The 20,224-nt window shown below is 41.4% G+C and overlaps 1 protein-coding gene across 1 annotated transcript in view; it reads right to left on the reverse strand.

Annotated features, from left to right (window-relative positions):
• ADGRB3 (adhesion G protein-coupled receptor B3) overlaps positions 1–20,224 on the reverse strand; it is an 878,910-nt gene that overhangs the window by 494,602 nt on the left and 364,084 nt on the right. The window contains exons 5-8 of the mRNA XM_068984093.1: positions 17,735–17,899; positions 17,122–17,286; positions 629–730; positions 186–292 (exon numbers count right to left, since the gene is read on the reverse strand). Of these exons, the coding sequence (XP_068840194.1) occupies positions 186–292; positions 629–730; positions 17,122–17,286; positions 17,735–17,899 (539 nt within the window). The remainder of the gene's footprint in view (positions 1–185; positions 293–628; positions 731–17,121; positions 17,287–17,734; positions 17,900–20,224) is intronic.

Genomic DNA, 20,224 nt, shown 5'->3' on the forward strand with positions numbered 1-20,224 from the left:
TGAAATAAAACAGTTTAGCACTGGTTTATAAAAGTTAGCTTTCTAGCACAGACTTTTTTACTTCAGGTGTTATTTTCAGAGATTTTATCAATTTGACTATATAGCAAGCAGCAGACTAAACTCTCACACAGAGATCATTAACAGGGATTAAACAGAGCAAGTACTAAAGCTGGCTTTGCACCTACTGAATGCTGCAAGTGTCTGTACTCATTTGATATGCATCTTGCAAAGCTCGGCTGTTCCCAGAAGGCCACTCCGTGAAGACTGAGCGAGCAGCGTCTGCTAGCGGTGCCTGCGAGTCACAAAAACAGAGAGCTTTACGACAGGGAGGCTTGGAGGCAGGCTGAAAACCTGGGTTTGTACATTTTCACGCCCTAAACATGCATGTCAATTGTTCCTTTGATTATTTCCACAATGCACATTACTCACACTGAGAAACCATTGAATCGGCAAGATTTTCCAGATCTCTTCATAGGCTCCACTGAGGAAGCCCTTTACTAAAATTGCTTTATTAACTGCTTATTAGACAGACTTAGTTTTAGATATAGGACAAAACACGACAGAAGAACACAGCAGGCTGCTGTTGGTGGGTGGTCATTGTCTGGGTTTGAGAGTCCTCCTACATTACCTGTGGCATTCATTGGGCACTGATTGAAGGCCAAGTCGCCTGCTGGAGTCCTCTTCCACACCATCGACATCAGATAATCCTCTGGGCATATTTCATAAGGTGCTGCAATTTAAAACAAAGGGACTTTAACACCCGTGGTGTTTATTTTTTAAATGCTGGCAATAAGCAATCCTGAAATGCAGCTCTCTAACTGAAGAGAGCTGTCTTTTTTTAAGTGTGGTGTTTATTGAAATGTTAGAGATGTCTTCAGAAAAAAACCACCAACTTTCATTTCATTCTCTACAAAATCCTCACAGAAAAAAAAGCACTTTTCAAAGAAAGCTTAGGCTTAAAAAAAAAAAAGTCATTTGAACATGCCTATTGTGGGGAAGAGAGTAAACGAACCAAGATGGCGTGGTCAGGCTCTCTCACTCCACGTTTTGTAAATAATGACTATGTAACAGTTGAGCTCATGTATAGCACTGCCCATGTGCATCACGAGTTACCCGCTCAGTCATTTGTGAGGTTCGCCTGTGTATGCTTCACCTGGAAAAGCCCAGCAGGGCTGTGTGTGGTTATGTTGTGTTATGTATGTCTGCTGCTGTGGCTATCGTGTCACTCAGGAGAGAATAAATGTGTCTGCAGTTCCTATGGATCCTTGCATTTTCTTCCAGCCTCTTAGCTCATGCCTTGCCTACCATGGGCTCAGTGAACAGTGTGAACAGTGAGACAGCTGGTGTCATGAACAGGATCAGCAATACAATTGGTGTAGTCAACAGGATACCCAGCTGGTAGAGGAGCCTGAGGCTCCACAGAAGAGGTGGCAGGATACCCAGCAGGTAGAAGAGCAGGAGACTCCACTGGCTGGAGGGAGCCAGCGGCCACCACATAGCATGTGGTACCACGTGGCTACGATCCTCTTGGCATGGATTCCAGTGGAAGATTGGGAGGTGGTGGACGGCTCACCGGATAGCACTGAAAAGATGTTACAGGCGAGAGTTCCCACCTGCCGAACAAGGCAGCAAGGGCTGCTGCTGGCACCGTGGGGCAGATTTTATTGACTACCTGTAGGTGAGTATGGATAGTGCTCCCCATGATGCTGCGTCGGTGTGCAGTCTCTTGGAAGAACTAGAGCAACATACATTGGCATTAGAGCAAGAACCCGGTGGCCCTGAAGAACCCAGCATCTCTGACAACAAGACGGTAAGTGATGGTGATAATCAGTGCTATGAGACCACGGGTCCCACTTGGCAGCAACGCCTATTGTGCAGCAGACGGTGAAACATGAGCAGCCTATGGCCCGGGTTGGGCATCCTCAAGGGGCCCCGTCTGTGACTGAGTTCACAACATACAGACCATATATTCAGGTGGAGTTGGTCGACTTGGGTATGCCAAAGGCGAGGGGCAAAGGCGAGGGGAACCCTTGGCAGCATGGCTCTTGTGGCGTTGGCACACAGGTGGACAGTATACTGTGTTCTGGGGATGGGGCAGAACGACTGGCATCTATCACCATTCACCCCTCGTCGAGACAAAGGCTGCAGAATGCTAGGCAGCTCACGCAGGGGTCGCTCACGCAGCGCACACCCTCATGGAATGGATTAACACTGCCATCTGCACCCTGTGGGTGGACGTGGGGGAGCTCCAGCATACCGGGAGTAAACGGTGTAACTAGGCTGTGTTGACCCAAGTGGTGGGAGAACTGGGCATGAGGCAGTCGATATGTAACCCAAATACCTGAGGCCCAGATGATGAGCGTTTCACTGGTGGCACTCCAGATGCCATTTGAACAGTGGCCGCTGACCTCTTCTGGATCACTGACTGCTATTCCTGCACCCTGTTTGGGGCGCCCCATCTATGAGGTGACCTCCATGGTGGCTAGCTTGGGAGCGGTAGAGGGATGGTGTGGCAGACGCCATTTTGAAAGTGTGAAGACCCTGAAGGGGGCCTGAGCTAGCAGGGGTTCCATCAGGTATGCAGATGCCAATGTGGGCTGATTTGTGCCAAGGCATACCGTAAGGGCTGTGTCCTATGGTGTATAATGTAAATTTAGGCTGTGTGTCCCATGCTGAAGATTCAGTAGAACAGCTGTATTGCTAATCCTGTTGGGGACGCCAATTATCTCTCTTTTCACACTGCTGAAGGCAAGGCATCAGCTAAGAGGCTGGAAGGTCTCTCCCCACAACAGTGTATAAAGGCTGTGTCCATGATGTGCTACTAACCTCTGACTGTCTTGCAGATTTAGAACACTGTGAAAGAATCTTGTGGGTGAGCTGTGAATGCCCTCCTTGAAGGGGTGGGCCTGGCACCTGTGGAGTTTTCTAGGTCCTTAATAAAACCTCATAGGAGTAGATTGCCCCTTTGGAGGATTTCCTGCAATTTCACAAGGACAGATGGTGGACTGGACTTGGCCACGCAAAATAAAGGCACTCACATATGGTGCGTGGTTCTTCTAGCCCCATGGGGGCAAGGACTGCAACATGAGTTCCAGGCGATAGCTGGCATTGGGTTTTGCTATGTATTGGGAGGGATTGGGGGCAGGAGAAGGGGACGACAGAGGATGAGATGGCCGGATGGCATCACTGACTCGATGGACGTGAGTCTGAGTGAACTCCGGGAGTTGGTGATGGACAGGGAGGCCTGGCGTGCTGCGATTCATGGGGTCGCAAAGAGTCGGACACGACTGAGCGACTGAACCGAACTGAACTGAACTGGGGATGTAACTGTTGTTGTAGCTAATGCTGCTGCAAGAGGTAAATCCAAGGGTCAGTGTCACTCACCAAGGGAAGGAATATCACAGAAAATGGACTGCATATCAAATGTAAGGTGAGAGAGCTTGAAGGGGTGGACTGTGGGAGAGGGCAAATTAGCCAAGATGGTGTGGTCAGGCTCTCTTGCCCCACGTTTTATAAATAATAAGATTTGTTTGTAACTGCTGAGATCCTTTATAGCACTGCGCATGTGCGTCAGGAGGTTTAGGCTACAGCCGAGCTTGCTTAAAGCACTGCGCATGTGCATCACGAGTTACCCACTTGGTCACGAGCTACTTTGTGTTCGCCTGTATCTGCTTCCCCTAGAAGAGCCCAGAAGGGTTCTGTTGTATTATGTTATGTCTGCTGCTAAGGCTGCTATTCCAGCCAGGAGAGAATAGATTCATCTGCAGTTCCTACAGTTCCTAGCATTTTCTTCCAGCCTCTTAGCTTGCGCCTTGCCTACCGTGAGTTCAGTGAACAGTGTGAACAGCCAGACAATTGGTATCATGAAGAGTATCTGCAATACACCTAAAAACTGAACATTATATCATATTCAAATGTATAAATAGTCTTTCTAATACTCATCATTATTCATACAGTTCTGGGATATTACAAAATAAAATGATTTCTAATAAACTGAAAGTCATATCAGAGTTATTAAATGTAGGTGTCAACAGTAAATAAACATAAGGGACAAAACATATAACTTTGTTTTTCTTCATATACGAGCAATAATGGCAATCACACTACATCATATAAAAACAAATGAATTATTTTCTTTTCCTTCAAAAGCTCAATTTGATTACCGAGCCAAGAAAGATAAAGGGAATTTCAAGAATAACAGATGCATACTACAGATATGAAAGAATTTGTGAAAGAAAAAAAGCATATGTTGTACTAAACCTGACACCTTACTCCTAGAAAGAGCAATTGTCTCTTTTCCAGACACACCTACTGTTCTGCTCCCACACAGCATTGACATTTATATGTTCATATATTTATCCTCACAACTTGCCCGGGATGTTAGGTCCTTTCTATCTTACACATAAAGGTGTATCTGGCACAGAGATGTCGTCCAATGTTGAATGAATACATGAATGCCTATATATGAGTGTGATACCGGTGAGAAATTTCTTGTTCTGGGGACAATATACTATTTAAGTCATTCACAATAAACCGTGGAAAATTCTGAAAGAGATGGGAACACCAGACCACCTGACCTGTCTATTGAGAAACCTGTATGCAGGTCAGGAAGCAACAGTTAGAACTGGACATGGAACAACAGACTGGTTCCAAACAGGAAAAGGAGTACATCAAGGCTGTATATTGTCACCCTGCTTATTTAACTTATATGCAGAGACCATCATGAGAAATGCTGGGCTGGAGGCAGCACAAGCTGGAATCAAGATTGCCAGGAGAAATATCAATGACCTCACATATGCAGATGACACCACCCTTCTGGCAGAAAGTTAAGAAGAACTAAAGAGCCTCTTGATGAAAGTGAAAGAGGAGACTGAAAAAGTTGGCTTAAAGCTCAACATTCAGAAAACTAAGATCACAGCATCCAGTCCCATCACTTCATGGCAAATAGATGGGGTAAGAGCAGCTGACTTTATTTTTCTGGGCTCCAAAATCACTGCAGATGGTGCTTGCAGCCATGAAATTAAAAGACGTCTACTCCTTGGAAGGAAAGTTATAACCAACTTAGACAGCATATTAAAAAGCAGAGATATTACTTTGTCAACAAAAGTCCATCTAGTCAAGGCTATGGTTTTTCCAGTGGTCATGTATGGATGTGAGAGTTGGACTGTAAAGAAAGCTGAGCACCGAACAATTGATGCTTTTGAGCTGTGGTGTTGGAGAAGACTCTTGAGAGTCCCTTGGACTGCAAGGAGATCCAACCAGTCCATCCTAAGGGAGATCAGTCCTGGATGTTCATTGGAAGGACTGATGTTGAAGCTGAAGCGAACAGCTGAATCATCTGAAAAGACCTTGGTGCTGGGAAAGATTGAGGGTAGGAGGAGAAGGGGCCGATAGAGGATGAGATGGTTGGATGGCATCACCAACTCGATGGACATGGGTTTGGGTGGACTCCACGAGTTGATGATGGACAGGTGTGCTGTGGTTCATGGGGTCGCAGAGTCAGACACAACTGAGTGACTGAACTGAACTGAATCTAGATACTAATTCTACTTCAGAGTTTAGAAGATTGTTAGGACCCATTAGAGTTGTTAGTAGATGAAGAATGCACTTTGAGACATTGCCATCTTGAAATAATACTTTCTTGAATCACTGAGATGAGTGGTTTAAATGTGGGCATTTAGAACTGAGAGTGACATTGAAGAGCACCTAATCTATCTCCTTGTTCTTTATGGTTGCGGCACCAAGGCCCCCAAGGCAGAGGCTTGTCTAAGTGATGGGACTGGAAGTATCAGCAGGACTGATTCTGGAACTCTGACTCATGCACACCCTCTTTGCTACCTCGATAATCTCCCTCATATTGAGTTTATTTGTGTGTGTATAACATACATATAATCTAGATTCTCATTAAAATCCGCAGGCACCTGTCTCCGAGTCATGGAATCTTTGTTTGGCGGGTGGTTTATCCGTTGGTCCAACCTTCACCAGCCCCATATTCATAAATGCCCTGTTGTCACCCACCAGTCATCTCCTAACAGCCAAACCCAACATACTCACCTTGGTCATCACTCACAGAACCTTACCCATGGCACTTGTTCCTTTGACATCTCCCTCCTACCTGGAAACACTTTATTTAAGGTCTTAGAAGGCTCTTTTGTCTCAAGCACTTGTACCATTCTTTCTCCCTGTGTCATTCACTGCATTTTTGCAGAATCATCGACCCCTTACATTTTCCTTATGTTGAAAGCTTTCCTTAGACAATTTCAAACTATTAATAGCAGTAACATTTTTGAGTTACTAACCATCTTACAGGAATGGACTCATTTAATTTCCCCAACAACTTTATAGGATAGAGACTATTAACTGCATTGATCAAATGGGAAAACATGCTCAGAGAGGTGAACTGATTTTTTATGCCAAATATAGATATATTTATTACATGTAAGATGCAGGATGTAAAGTACTTCTATTCTTTAGCATCTTTCCTCTTCAATGCATTTTTTTTCCTTTTTTTAAAAATTCATTTTAATTGGAGGCTAATTACTTTACAATATTGTAGTAGTTTTTGCCATACATTGACATGAATGTTCAATGCAATTTTTATAGCACCTCAATAAAGTAATCTTTAAAATGCAGAGTAATCCCATAACATGCTGCATGAAATTTTCCATGGTTTTCCAGTCATCTGACAGGATAAAGATAACTGTTCTGGCTGTGACAGAAAAGGCCCTTCCAGCCAGCCCTCGCCCCTCTCTCCAATTACAATTCATATTTATTCTACCATGAACCAGCCAGCCACATAGAATTGTAATCCTCCAGATACTCCATACAAATTCACATTTCCTTGAGTCTGAGCTACATCCTCTACTTAAAATACTCATGTCCTTCCTTGTTTTTTGTTAATATTCCTGGTTATCTTTAAAACACATCTTAAATTGTGGATCCTCTGGGAAGCCTCCTCAGTACCTCAGTCACTGGATGTGCAAGTATTACAGCTCTTCCCACCGTGGATGGAAAGCATCTGGTTACATTTGTAAACGTTCTCAACTCCAGAATTTTGCCTTTTAGGAGGCTAATTATGTTTTATTAAATAAATCTTCACCTGCTGTAATGAACTGTTATGACGTCTAGCATGTAGTAAAGATTCAAAACATGTTTGTTGAATAAATCAGTTTTACTGAAGAAACAATATAAGAGTAGTGCCGTACAGGAGAACTTTCCGCAATGATAAAGGAGAATTTCACTGTCCAGTATGGTGGCTTCTAGTCAATGTGGCCATTAAGCACTTGGAGTGTGGCAAGTAAGACTGAGAAATGAGTTTTAAATATATCTAATTTTTATTACTGTAATTTAAAATTTTAATATCTACCATCCTGGATAACACTGTAACAGATGATAATTGTGTTTTTGTAAATGTCAACCCAAACTACTATAGAACATGAAAAGGAAAATTACATGTTAAAATGCACAGAATGTATCATGTACAGTTTATTCCATAGTTGAATTCTATATAATGCTAGTCTATTTTAAGAAAGCTATAGCAGTGATCAATCTAACATTACCTGACATTTGACTATTCTTTTTGCTTATCTATATACCAAGCTTCTGCTCGACATCACCTAATTAACTCTTCCTTTGTAATCTTTCACTTCACTTGTACCTTTTTACTATTTTCAAACCCAAATTTTCATCAGTTCCATTGATGAAATTTGAAATACATTTCATGAAACTTGTTGCTATAGCTTTCAGTTTTCTTTCCTGATTCAGTCTTGACATAAGTCAACAATAGAACCATCTGCACCCTGATTTCTTCATTTCCAGGTAAGGTTTCTGAAAGTTTCTCACATCCATTGTTATTCCCAAGAGCGCCCTGCCCCAGTCCACCTTGGGAGTAAGAAAATCTGGTAATTACAAGCACTCACCGATAGCCCAGCTGGTAAAGAATCTGCCTGAATGTGGGAGACCTGGGTTCGATCTCTGGGTTGGAAAGATTCCCCTGGAGAAGGGAAAGGCTACCCACTCCAGTATTCTGGCCTGAAGACTTTCACTTTCCCCACTAGATGGCAAGAGTGGGCCAGCAGGGTGAAACAGTTACCCAGCTCACACCTGGAACTGATGAAGTTCAAAATCAAGGTGGGCTAGGATCAGTGCTCAATTTTTTTAAAAGGTACAATACTTGGGGAAAACTTCTCTCCATAAAAGTAGAACGCTGAGCAATTTAAGGAGCATCAGTTACAAGGCTCTACAGCCTTGCTCCTTCGTCAGCTCCTCCACTTCCACTCTAACTGCCCCCTGGAGACTTCTCCAGCTTCAGGAGGACCCCACTCTAGAGCCTGTGCACCTCTTCTTTCTGCCCAGGACACCGCCCTGCTTCCTTCCCTAAACCTCCTCCTGGCTCCTCTCCACTGCCTTCAAGCTCTTCTGTAACCCGTCTTCTCAGAGACAGCCTGCCTGCCTGCCCTATGCATCCAGTCCTTCCTCTGCCCTTGTGTTCTCCAAGACACTCCTAACCACATACATCTGCATGATTTTCTGCTTTATATATATATATATTTTGCCTCCTCCTGCTAGAATGTGAGCACCATGAAGAGAAGGATTTTTGTTTCATCCTTAGGACACATAGCACTTAGAGGTCTGCTAAAAGATAGTGGAAAACTACTTCCTGGTAGCTCAGTTGGTAAAGAATCCTCCTGCAATGCAGGAGACCCCAGTTTGATTCCTGGGTCTGGAAGATCTGCTGGAGAAGGGATAGGCTACCCACTCCAGTATTCTTGGGCTTTTCTTGTGGCTCAGCTGGTAAAGAATCTGCCTGCAAAGCAGGAGATCTGGGTTCAATCCCTGGGTTGGAACGATCCCCTGGAGAAGGGAAAGGCTACCCACCCCAGCATTCTGGCCTGGACAATTCTATGGACTGTGTAGTCCATGGGGTCGCAAAGAGTCGGAAACTACTGATTGACTTTCACTTTCACAACTATAAACACACATGTATTTTTAACCCAAAGCTACCAAATATGCTCAAAAGGTCTGTTTTCCCATTACTCCAGTGCCTAAGATGACAGAGAATGAGGATGACTTGCAAAGTACTGAGGACTCTGTGTGTGTGTGTGTGTGTGTGTGTGTATGTGTGTGTGTGTGTGAAATAAGTCAGTAGTAAATAATAAATTTCATTTAGAAGCAATAATAGTGAGCAGTTAGCTACTACACTTTTCCTAAAAATTAGCCAAAATGGGTTTCCATGGTACTGGATAATTACAAAAATTGATCTTGTATGGCTGTGTCTGACTTGGTAAGAGTCCCAGGGACCCTATTCAGAATCCTCTGATATGATCTGCATATAGCCTAACTGGTGAAAGAAAAAGCTGATTAAAAAGCTATTTTTCCAACCACACCAAGTAAGTACTAGTTCCCATTTGCCTGGTGACAAGCACAAGGGGGTACTTCAGCCAGTTCAAAAACAAAAACAAAAAAAAATCACAGTAACTTTATAAACCCAGAGAAGTCAACAAACTTTGTTCTCTGCCCTGCAAATTCATGAAGCTCAGGATTCATCACACTTTTTGTACTGAGTTTCTACTCAGTACACAAGTGATAAGAAAGGAAGATGCCAGGGGAATCAAAGATTCAAACTTGCAAATTGGTCCAGGATTCTCAGCTTTTTAGAAGGAATGTTGAATCCCTCAGCTGTTTTAAATATTTCATCAAAAGTTATTTGGCATCTTTGAAGATTCAATCTTTAAAAAAATTAGTTCAGAAAATCATACCTAACGCAGAACAGTGCAGATAGTAAAACGACATTTTATTTTCTTCCATCTTAGGTTGATGAAGTTCCCAAGAGTGAGAATTTTTCTAGGGTCACACCTCAGTGGCAGGAATGGAACTCATTCATTCTGTAAATATTTGAGCCCCTATCATGCCCCAGTCTCCTTGATAAATACTGCACACACACAAAAACAAACAAGAACAGTCAGGGCTTCTCAACTCCATGGCAGTGAAGGACACATAAGTAGAGAAAGGGCAATGCAGCTGGGCACCCACTATGATTTGGGGAGTCCGGGCTGCTCTGGGAGTACATCAGGGGAGGACTTCCTGAAGGGTGATCAAGTGGAAGTGTGAGGACAAGGAAGTGCCAGCCAGTGAGGATGGGGAAGTGTGCCTTGGGAAGCCCGTGAAGCAGGATCAGCAGGGAAGGAACAGCCTGGTCCATCCAAATCTTGGGGAACCTTTCAGGATGGCAAGGAGAACTGGGGATGGTCAGAGGGGGGTTGCTGCAGGAGGCGGACGGGTGAAGTGAAGAGCTAAAAAAGAGGGCTTTGAACTTAAGGGGAGGGACACGTATTGTCATGTTTTGAAAGCCGTCCAGGCAGTTTGGAGAGTGGGTCGAGGGAGAGTGAGACTAAAGTCAGGCAGGCCTGTGACAATTGAAATGGTGTAACCACGGAAGTAGGGCTGGGGGAATCACAGAAGTGGCCAGGGAAGTGGGTGGATTCCAACCCGCTTAGGAGGATGGCAGGCTCTGCTCCACGGCTCATGTAGGAGGTGAGGACGAGAGAGAGAGCAAAGATGGAACTCGGGTTTCCAGGAAGAATGTCTGGTGTGCTCTGCCCTGAGTTACAGAACACGGGGAGGATGCAGCTTAGGAGAGATGCTGAAAATAGTTTTGATGTGGAGTTATCTAAGCGCATCCTGGCATCAAAAAGCTGGTTGGTGTATGAAACTAAAGTGCAGGAGAGAAAGAAAAGCTGGAAATAGAGATTTGTGTTATTTTTTTTCCTGTTTAATGCTACCTGTGTGCATTTTGTAAATTACGAAATATATAATTAGTTCAGGCCACGGTTCTGTGCTCAAAATAAAAAACATATTATTGTGTAGCAATGTGAACCACTTGCTTTTTTATGCCTCAGCAAAATGGAACCACGACTCTGTTTTATCAGCTGAAAAATCCCACTGTTTACGCTCACTAGTGTAAAGATATAAAAACCCATCTGTAAGATACAACTGTACTTGAAGACACAAGTACACAGTTAGCATGCTCCCTTAAAACAAGGTAGCAATTACCTAGTGATTAGCTGTTAATCTGTCTATTCAAACTGATTTTCTGTCTCTTAAAAATAGTAAAAATTATACAGGACTTAAATCAATTTGATGTGGAAAATTAGTTTTCCCCACTTATGCTAGAATTTCAGCATTAAAGAGAAATTGATTCTACACTGTAGAGCTGCATGCAAAAAACAGAATAAAAAATTCAAATCTGACTTGCTGGCAATTCTCTAATTCTAATGTTTCAGGAGCCCCCTGTGCTGGGGGTGCAGGGTAAAATGAGATCGATTCTGCCTCTGTGCTCACACTGCTCTAATTCAGCAGTGGAACCAACACATATGAAGACTTCATGGTGCTGCTAAGGTCTGAGGGAAGAAGAGGGGTATTTATCAAATATGTTTCTTAAGAGCCTTCCTTATATGGAGAATGACTATTATCAGTCTCAAGCTGATACACCGTCACAACAGCAATATTTACACACCCCTATGAATCAAGTAGTCTTCCAAGCGCATTAAATATCTTTAATTCAAATAATTGTCATAACAACCTTCAAAGCGGCTGCAGTTATTTTCATCTCTGTGATCATGGGGAAAAGAAGGGCGAGAGAAATCGCTCTGTGAGGAGGTAATAGATCTCAGTCCATCAAACAGCTCTTTCAGCCCACATGACTTAGAAGTCTGACTTTTTAACTTGTTAAACTTGTCTCTAACAAAGGCACAATATTTGTATTGATAGTGATTAATTAATCCCCAGTCCTCCCCCTGGGAATGGAGGAGAATGTAAGTCGATATGAGTGCAGACTCCGTCCTCCTTCCTGACAATTCCCTGCTCCAGATATTACACAGCTGTGTGTGTCTGCAGAGTAGCTCCAAGCATGGAGACAGGCAATGAAAAAGCACCTCTGCTACAGAGGATACGTGTCCTTGAGGCACACAACTTCACCTCAAATGGGTTCCAGTGACACCCCAGTTCTTCCTGCACCAGGACTGTACAACCAAGTGCCCTGCCTAAACCATTCTTCCTCGTCCACAACAGCTGGCTAATTGCGCTACGTTTCTATTTTATTTTGGTTGAAACAAGAGTTGGGTAAGGGAACGTGAAATGCATTACCTGTATTTTTGTTATGAGCAGATTTCAGAAATAATCCCTCCTTACTTATTTTTTTTTAATTTTTTATTTTTACTTTATTTTGCTTTACAATACTGTATTGGTTTTGCCATACATTGACATGAATCAGCCTCCTTACTTATGAAGTGTGAATACAATAAAATCCTGCCATCTTATTAAGGTGATTTTGCAACTTGCAGCAGTGTGGCTGAGGGTGAGAACCATTTTCCATTCTTTGCTAGTTCTGTCATTTATATTGACTTACTTATACTCAAGGCCAGTGAAACCTATCTGGGAGCTTGTTAAAAATGCAGATTCCCAGGCCTGGACCAGACCTACTGAATCAGAACCAATCTCCATCTTAACAAGCTCTCTGGGTGATTATTCTGTCCACTAAAGTTTGAGGTGCACATATCTTTTTGAATTATAGCTTTGTTTGGATATATGCACAGGACTGGGATTGCTAGATTATGTGGTAGCTCTATTTTTATTTGTTTTGAGGAGCCTCTGTACTGTTTTCCACAGTGGATGCACCAATTTACATTCCCACCAACAATGTGGAAGGGTTCTCTCTTCTTCACACCCTCTCCACCATTTGTTATTTGTACTAATAGAATTTTTAACTATGGCCATTTTGACTGGTGTAAGGTGGTATCTCACTGTAGTTTTGATCTGCATTTCTCTAATAATTAGTGATGTTGAGCATCTTGTCATATGCCTGTTGGCCATCTGTATGTCTTCTTTGGAGAAATGTCTATTTAATTCTTCTGCTCATTTTTTGATTGGGTTGTATTTTTCTGGTACTGAGTTGTATGAGCTGTTTGAACATTTTTGAAATTAAGCCCTTGCCTCCGTTGTTGAATACTAGTTGTCCATAGGTGTAGGGATTTATTTCCAGGCTCTCTGTTCTGTTCCATTGATCCATATGTCTGTTTCTGTGTCTATATCATGTTGTTTTGATTACTGTGGACTTGTAGTATTATCTGAATTCTGGGAGGGTCATGCCACCTGGTTTTAAATTTTTCCTCAGGACTGCTTTGGCAATTCTGGGTCTTTTAAAGTCCCATATACATTTTAGGATTATTTGCTCTAGTTCTGTGAAAAAATGCCATGGTAATTTGATAGGAATGCACTAAATCTATAGATTGCTTTGGGTAGTATGGTCATTTAACAATATTAATTCTTCTAGTCTAAGAGCATGAGATATCTTTCCATTTCTGTGAATCATCTTCAATTTCCTTTATTAATATTTTATAGTTCTTAGCATATTTTTTCACCTCCTAGGTCAGGTTTATTCCTAAGTGTTTCTTGATGCATTTTTTTTAAGAATTTCTTTTTTTGTTTTAATATAAATGTATTTATTTTAATTGGAGTCTAATTACTTTACAATATTGTATCGGTTTTGCCACATATTGACATGAGTCTGCTACGGGTGTACATGTGTTCCCCATCCTGAACCCCCCTCCCACCTCCCTCCCCATAACATTCCTCTGGGTCATCCCAGTGCACCAGCCCGGAGCATCCTGTATCATGCTTGATGCAATTTTAAAAGGGACTTGTCAACTAAAGTTTGAGGAGCACAGCTCTGGACAATTCAGAGAGGCACTCAGAGAAGACAAAAGCTCAAAAAATGCAAGTGCAGTGATGTTTTCTTCCTACTAAAAGAAAGTTACTCAGAAACCAAATAAGTGGCTCTGAATATCCAGAGTTCAGAATCACAATAACTGCTCCATCTCTGTCTAAGTTGCTGTTATAAAGATTTTCTCAGCACATTCCACCTGCAGGCTTTGCTCATCATTTGTAGACAAAGCAATGGTGACTCCAAGAAGAACATTTTATATATAAATTAAGTGTAACATCTGCCTGTGCATGGCAGGTTCCAATTTAGCAACTAATGACTAAAGATTCATGGATCCTAGAACTGGGCTCTGGGAAGAGCAAGCCCTTCCCTGGAACAGGGCAGAGAGGCCTTGGGAAGCCTAGGCTAACATAGGCGAATCACCAGTAACTCTGCTTTCTCAATGATATTAACCAGGGGAAAATTGGGGGAGAAAAAAACCAACCAAACAAAGACTAAAAATAGTGTGTTTTCACATTGTAGCAATATAACAAAATTATTCCACTAGTTTAAGCCAAAAGCTTGGGTATATAACGAGACTGAGACCAATAAAATCATTATTTGGTGAGTTTGATCAATTTAAAATTTGGGCAACTTAATTATCTCCCCTGTAGCTCCTTTATTTCTTAACTAGCAGTAGTTTTTTAAATAATATTTTTCTCATTCTCTTTCTTATGAAGACAGGGACATTGATGATGCTCTTTTTAATACTTTTATTTGATCTATTTACCAGGAAAGAAATATCCTAATCTTGTTAGGAAAATATTTTATATTTTCCATTTTTAGTAGATGTGATAAGAGCTTTTGATTAAATCCAGATAATTAATCATTATTTTCATTAATTACCCAAAGATGTGCATATATTATTCTTTCCTTTCTTGACAACAGAGGGTCTCTTGGCACACTTGATTAATTTGTTTTGTATCCAAATTAAGTGAAGCATAAAAATAAATACTAATTTATTTGTTTCCAGCAGGATGAATAAAATTAAGAATGAACAGTACTATAAATAGCTCTAGAAAAAGCATATTATTTCAAGAGAAACCTTCAGCTTTGACAAAACAAGAAAAAATGAGTTAGCAACTGTTAAGATAATTTGAAAGTTTTCTCAATTTATATTGCCTGTGTGCAAATTAGGAGCAATCTAGTGGAAGAAATTAGAAAACCTATGCTCCTAATTATAAAAGGAATATATACTGACCATAGAGAAACAACTGCTCTGAGTTGAAAAGCCAGAGGGATTATTTCTGAAATATGCTCATAACAAAAATACAGATAATACATTTATATATCATATAAATCAAGTCCACCGTGGAAAACTAAGTTATTTATTATCCCTGCCTTTTTGAAAAAAATAATCTGGAGATGACATTGATGTGCATGGAAAAGTCAAAGGATAAATATTAAAAGAACCCTACTTTTATTTTGATAAAATTTCTATACGGAGGCAGAAGTATTATTGAAATTAACAGTCACATCTTAACGGACAGTGTGATTTGTATGAAGGTGAAAGATCAGGATATATTTTCAAAAGCTTGGTACATATGATTATCTTTTTACCCCTGTACAAGCATTAATTTGTGAATTGTTTAGCTAACTCAATAATTCATTTTAATTAAAAAATGTTATTTGCATACTTGGAGATGATTTAAATCACAGTTTTGAAAAGAGGAAAATTAAAGTATCAAGGTTAATGTCAAAAATATATATTTATATAATCGAAAAAGTGTTTACAGTTTCATATAATTTTTCAATCTCCGTGAAATCACGAAAGACAGCAAATAAGCCTAGCAAACAAGGTGTAATATCTTTTTTTTGTAAATAGATATGTAAAATGTTTTCCAAACAGCAGGTGGCAATCTTTATAAATCTGGTTGCAAGCAGCACCATCTTATATCTGTATTTGCAGATTAAAGTCAGTGTTAAAGGACTGGTTAAGAACCTTGGCATGCTCAGACTAGTTTAGATAACTTCAAATATTAAAAAGGGTCTTATTTAATTATGCTTACTGTTCCAGTGAAATTTCTCCCTGGGCAAAATAAATGCCTTTGTTTAACGCTTCTTAATTTTTATGAAGCACAGGAGAAATTTCACAGTGCTAATTGGTGAAGATATCCTTCTTAACAGAATCCTTCATGCTGGTTAGTTCTTATCATTCAGGATTCATATGGTTTTAAGAATGAACAAAACTAATTTTAGACTTTTTAAAGCTCTAAAAAGAACACAACTGACTTATTGTTGCCCTCAGAGTCTAGTTTCTGTTGCTATTATCTCTGAACCATTAAAAGTCTTTAGAATTCTCAATATGGAGAAATACAAAGTTTTGATCCCAGATAACTCTTAGAATTCATTGAGTTTTTTTTTTTTTTTTTAAACTGAAGTTTTCATGTTAGATAAGAGACAGAAATCCATAGCTGTCTGAACTGAAAAGGAATTTCAAACAGGGGCAGTCATCACACCCAGCAGGACCAGACAGCCAGAGTTGGCGAGCTTGCCCACAATTAACAGTGGCAACATCAACCCTAATTGGGTCTTCAAATTTCTAAGTTCAGAGTTTAATACACAGCAATGAAATCTTAAAATTCCATGCTATTTGCTTTTCTATCATGTTTACAAAATTTTGCCAATGATATCATTCTAAAATCCTAATTTTCACTTATTTATTGAGTCTTGAGTATTAACAGTATTTTATGAAATGTACACACCCATAGGAAAGAGTCTCTGCTCTACATGAACTTTCAGATATATGTGATTTATAATATGGTCAATTTCTGACCTTTCCTGTATGCTATGCTTATCTGTAAAATCCTCTAATGTAGCAATACTTCCAGGCTTTCTCTATGAATTAAGACCTGATGCTGTCATTTTATAGTGAGTTCCTCACAGGGATTTCCTTTTGCAGTGGGAATGGGGCAGAAAAACCGAGGTGTCCAAGGTCACACATCAGGATGGATTCACAGTGAAGTTTAAGTTTCTGAGTTTCAGCCTTATATTTGTATTTTCTCGCGCATCTATTTTCTACTAAAGTAATCTAAGGCAACTTGTTCTCTCAGTAAACAAATATTTCGTAAAGATAGTTACAAAAATGATACCCCAAACTATTAGTAATTTCAAACTTGTCTACCCATGTTATTGTTCAATATGCCTACTCATTTTGCAGCAAACAATTTAAAAACATACAGAAAACAGTCTATGACACAGAAACAGAGGGAACCTCATACATTAGGGAAAGAAGTGAATCACCATTTATCAACAGCAATACTTTCACTGAGGAAGCATTATCTTTAACCAACGGCAATATTTTTCATCTTTTTTTTTTGAGGGCCCAGCGTATCTCCCGGGGACACTCTGAGCGTACTCACCAGGACAGCGCTGCTCACTGCATCTCCGCACTTCCTCGCCTGTCCCTTCGCAAGGCTGCCCGGTCATGGCCGCGCCCTGGCAGGTCCTCATCCTTCTCTCCCAGCCTCCGTCACAGGACCTGGAGCAGCCACTCCAATGACCCCATTGATTCCACTGCCCATTGGCTGAAAGAAACATGCCACCACAGTCAACGGCAGAGTACAGTGCTCAGCGCTTCAGGTATTCAAAAGTCTGAGGACCATGACTGTTCAGTTTTTATTAATCCAACACGACGAATAAAGTATACACAAATATTTGACTTTCCGGCCAAATTTAGAGCACTGTGATGAACAGAAGCTTCTATGGACACTGAGTTTTAAAAGAGTACAAGTTCAGCTCTAGACTTCATCAATTTACATCAATATTTAGTATAATCGAATTAATTTGATCTAATTTAAGAAGCTGGTGAATTTTGTTGCCTTCTTAATACAACATACAGTAGAATGAGCTTTGGTACAATTGGCTTCATTGAGCAGAAATGTATAATGATCGGTTTATCCCATGACTGTCCCGCATGGCTCTGTCACAGAACCTAATGGCAGGCATCCTTAAAATGCAATCCTCAGGCCTCACCTGTGCACTCGGGGTTGTAACACTCTCTGCTCTCTGCCCAGGGCCCCCTGCACTCCGAGCCCCCATGCGCAGCCGCAGTGCACAGCCGACTCCTCTGCTGGGTCCCATTCGAGCAGGTCGCCGAGCACTGGCTCCAGGAGCTCCACTCCTGCCACTGTCCGTCGACTGCAAGGCAGAAGCAGAGATGGTATGAGGAGGTTTCCAGGAGACAAGGCTGTACACAAAGTAGACGCAGGTCTTTACTGCACTTTCAGATGCTGCACTTATAACAAATTAAAGTTCTTTAGTGACCTTGTGTACAGCAAGTGTATCAGTGCCCTTTTTCCAACAACGTTTGCTTCCTGTGCCACATTTTTAGTAACTCTGACAATAATTCAAACTTTTTATGATTATTATATTTGTTATGGTGGTCTGTGATCAGTGATCTTTGATGTGAATGTTGTCATTGCCTTGGGGCACCAGGCATATACGAGACAGGGAACTCAACAGGTAAGCGTTTGGCGTGTGTTCTGACTGCTGTACCCAGCAGCTGATCTTTCATCTCTCTCCCTCTCTTTGGGCCTCCCTGTTCCCTGAGACCCAACAGTAATGAAATCAGGCCAATTTGTAACCCTACAAAGGCCTCTAAGCGTTCAAGTGAAAGGAAGAGTCACACATTTCTCACCTAAAATCAAAACCCAGAAATTAATAAGCTTAGTGAGGACGGCATGTTGAAAGCTGAGGCAGGCCAAAAGTCACACCTTGTGACAGTCAGCCAAGTTGTGGATGAAAAGGAAACTTTTAAAGGAAAATAAATGTGCTACTCTTGTGCACACTGGACTGAACAAAGACTTCCTGCTTATACAGAGAAAGTTTGACCGTTCTGGAGAGAAGATCCAACCAACCACACCATTCCCATATGCAGAAGTCTCATCCAGACATAATAGGGCCCTGAAGTGAAGTCGCCCAGTCGTGTCTGACTCTTTGTGACCCCATGGACTGTAGCCTACCAGGCTCCTCTGTCCATGGAACTTTCCAGGCAAGGGTACTGGAGTGGGTTGCCATTTCCTTCTCCAGGGTATCTTCCCCACCCTGGGATTGAACCCAGGTCTCCCACATTGCAGGCAGATGCTTTACCCTCTGAGCCACCAGGGAAGCCCAAACTACCTTCCATTCTATGAGGGCTGAGAGAGGTGAGGAAGCTGCAGATGAAAAGTCTGAAGCTGGCAGAGACGGGCTCGTGAAGTTGAAGAAGCTGTCTCCGTAACATCTAAGTGCAAGGTGTAGCAACAAGTGCTGATGTAGAAGCTGAAGCAAGTTATCCAGAAGATGTGGCTAAGATAATTCATGAGGGTGGCTACCCTAAACAACAGATTTTCACTGTATACAAACAGCCTTTGACTGGAAGAAGATGCTAAGACTTTCATATTTGGAGACGAGAAGTAAATGCCTGGATTCAATACTTCAAAGGACATGCTGACACTCTTGCTAGGGGCTAATGTAGCTTTTAAATTGAAGCCAGTTCTCATTCACTATTCTGAAAATCCTAGGGCCTTTAAAGTATGCTAAATCTTCTCTCTCTGTGTTCTATTAATGGAACAACAAAGCCTGCATGACAGGACATCTGTTTACAACATGGTTTACAGAATATTTTAAGCCCACTCTTGACCTACTGCTCAGAAAAAAGATTTTTTTCAAAACATTACTGCTTATTGACAATGCACTTGGTCACCCAAGAACTCTGATGGAGACAGTGAGACTAATGTTGCTTTTTCATGCCCGCTGACATAATGTCCATTCTTATGGATGGAGATCAAGGCGATATTTTGACCTTTAAGTCCTATTATTTAAGAAACACATTTTGTAAGCCTATAGGCACCAGCTATAGTGATTCCTCTGATAGATCTGGGCAGTGAAGAAGAAACCTTCTGGAAAGGATTCACCATTCTAGACGCCATTAAGAATATTCATGATTCATGGGAGGTGCTCCAAATAACAACACTAACAGAAGTTTAGAGGAAACTGATTGCAATCTTCATTGACTTGAAGGGGTTCGGACTTAAGTGGAGGAAGTAACTGCAGATGTGGAAACAGCAAGAGAATTAGAATTTTATGGGGAGCATTAAGATGTGACTATTGCTGCTACTGCTGAGTCGCTTCAGTTGTGTCTGACTCTGTGCGACCCCATAGACCGCAGCCCACCAGGCTCCCTCATCCCTGAGATTCTCCAGGCAAGAACACTGGAGTGGGTTGCCATTTCCTTCTCCCAAGATGTGACTGAATTACTGCAATTTCATGATAAAACTTGAAGGGTTGAGGAATCGGTTGTTGTAGATAAGTAAAGAAAGTTTCTTGAAGTGGAATCTACTCCTGGTGAAGATGCTGTGAAGATTATTGAATGACAACAGAGGATTTACAATATGACATAAATGTAGTTGCTAAAGCAGAATGGAAGTTTGAGAGGACTGACGTCCATCTTGAAAGTAGTTCTATTATAGCCAAGATGCTATC

Source organism: Capricornis sumatraensis, chromosome 11 (genome assembly GCF_032405125.1).
Source record: "Capricornis sumatraensis isolate serow.1 chromosome 11, serow.2, whole genome shotgun sequence".
In the NCBI taxonomy this organism is placed as follows: domain Eukaryota; kingdom Metazoa; phylum Chordata; class Mammalia; order Artiodactyla; family Bovidae; genus Capricornis; species Capricornis sumatraensis.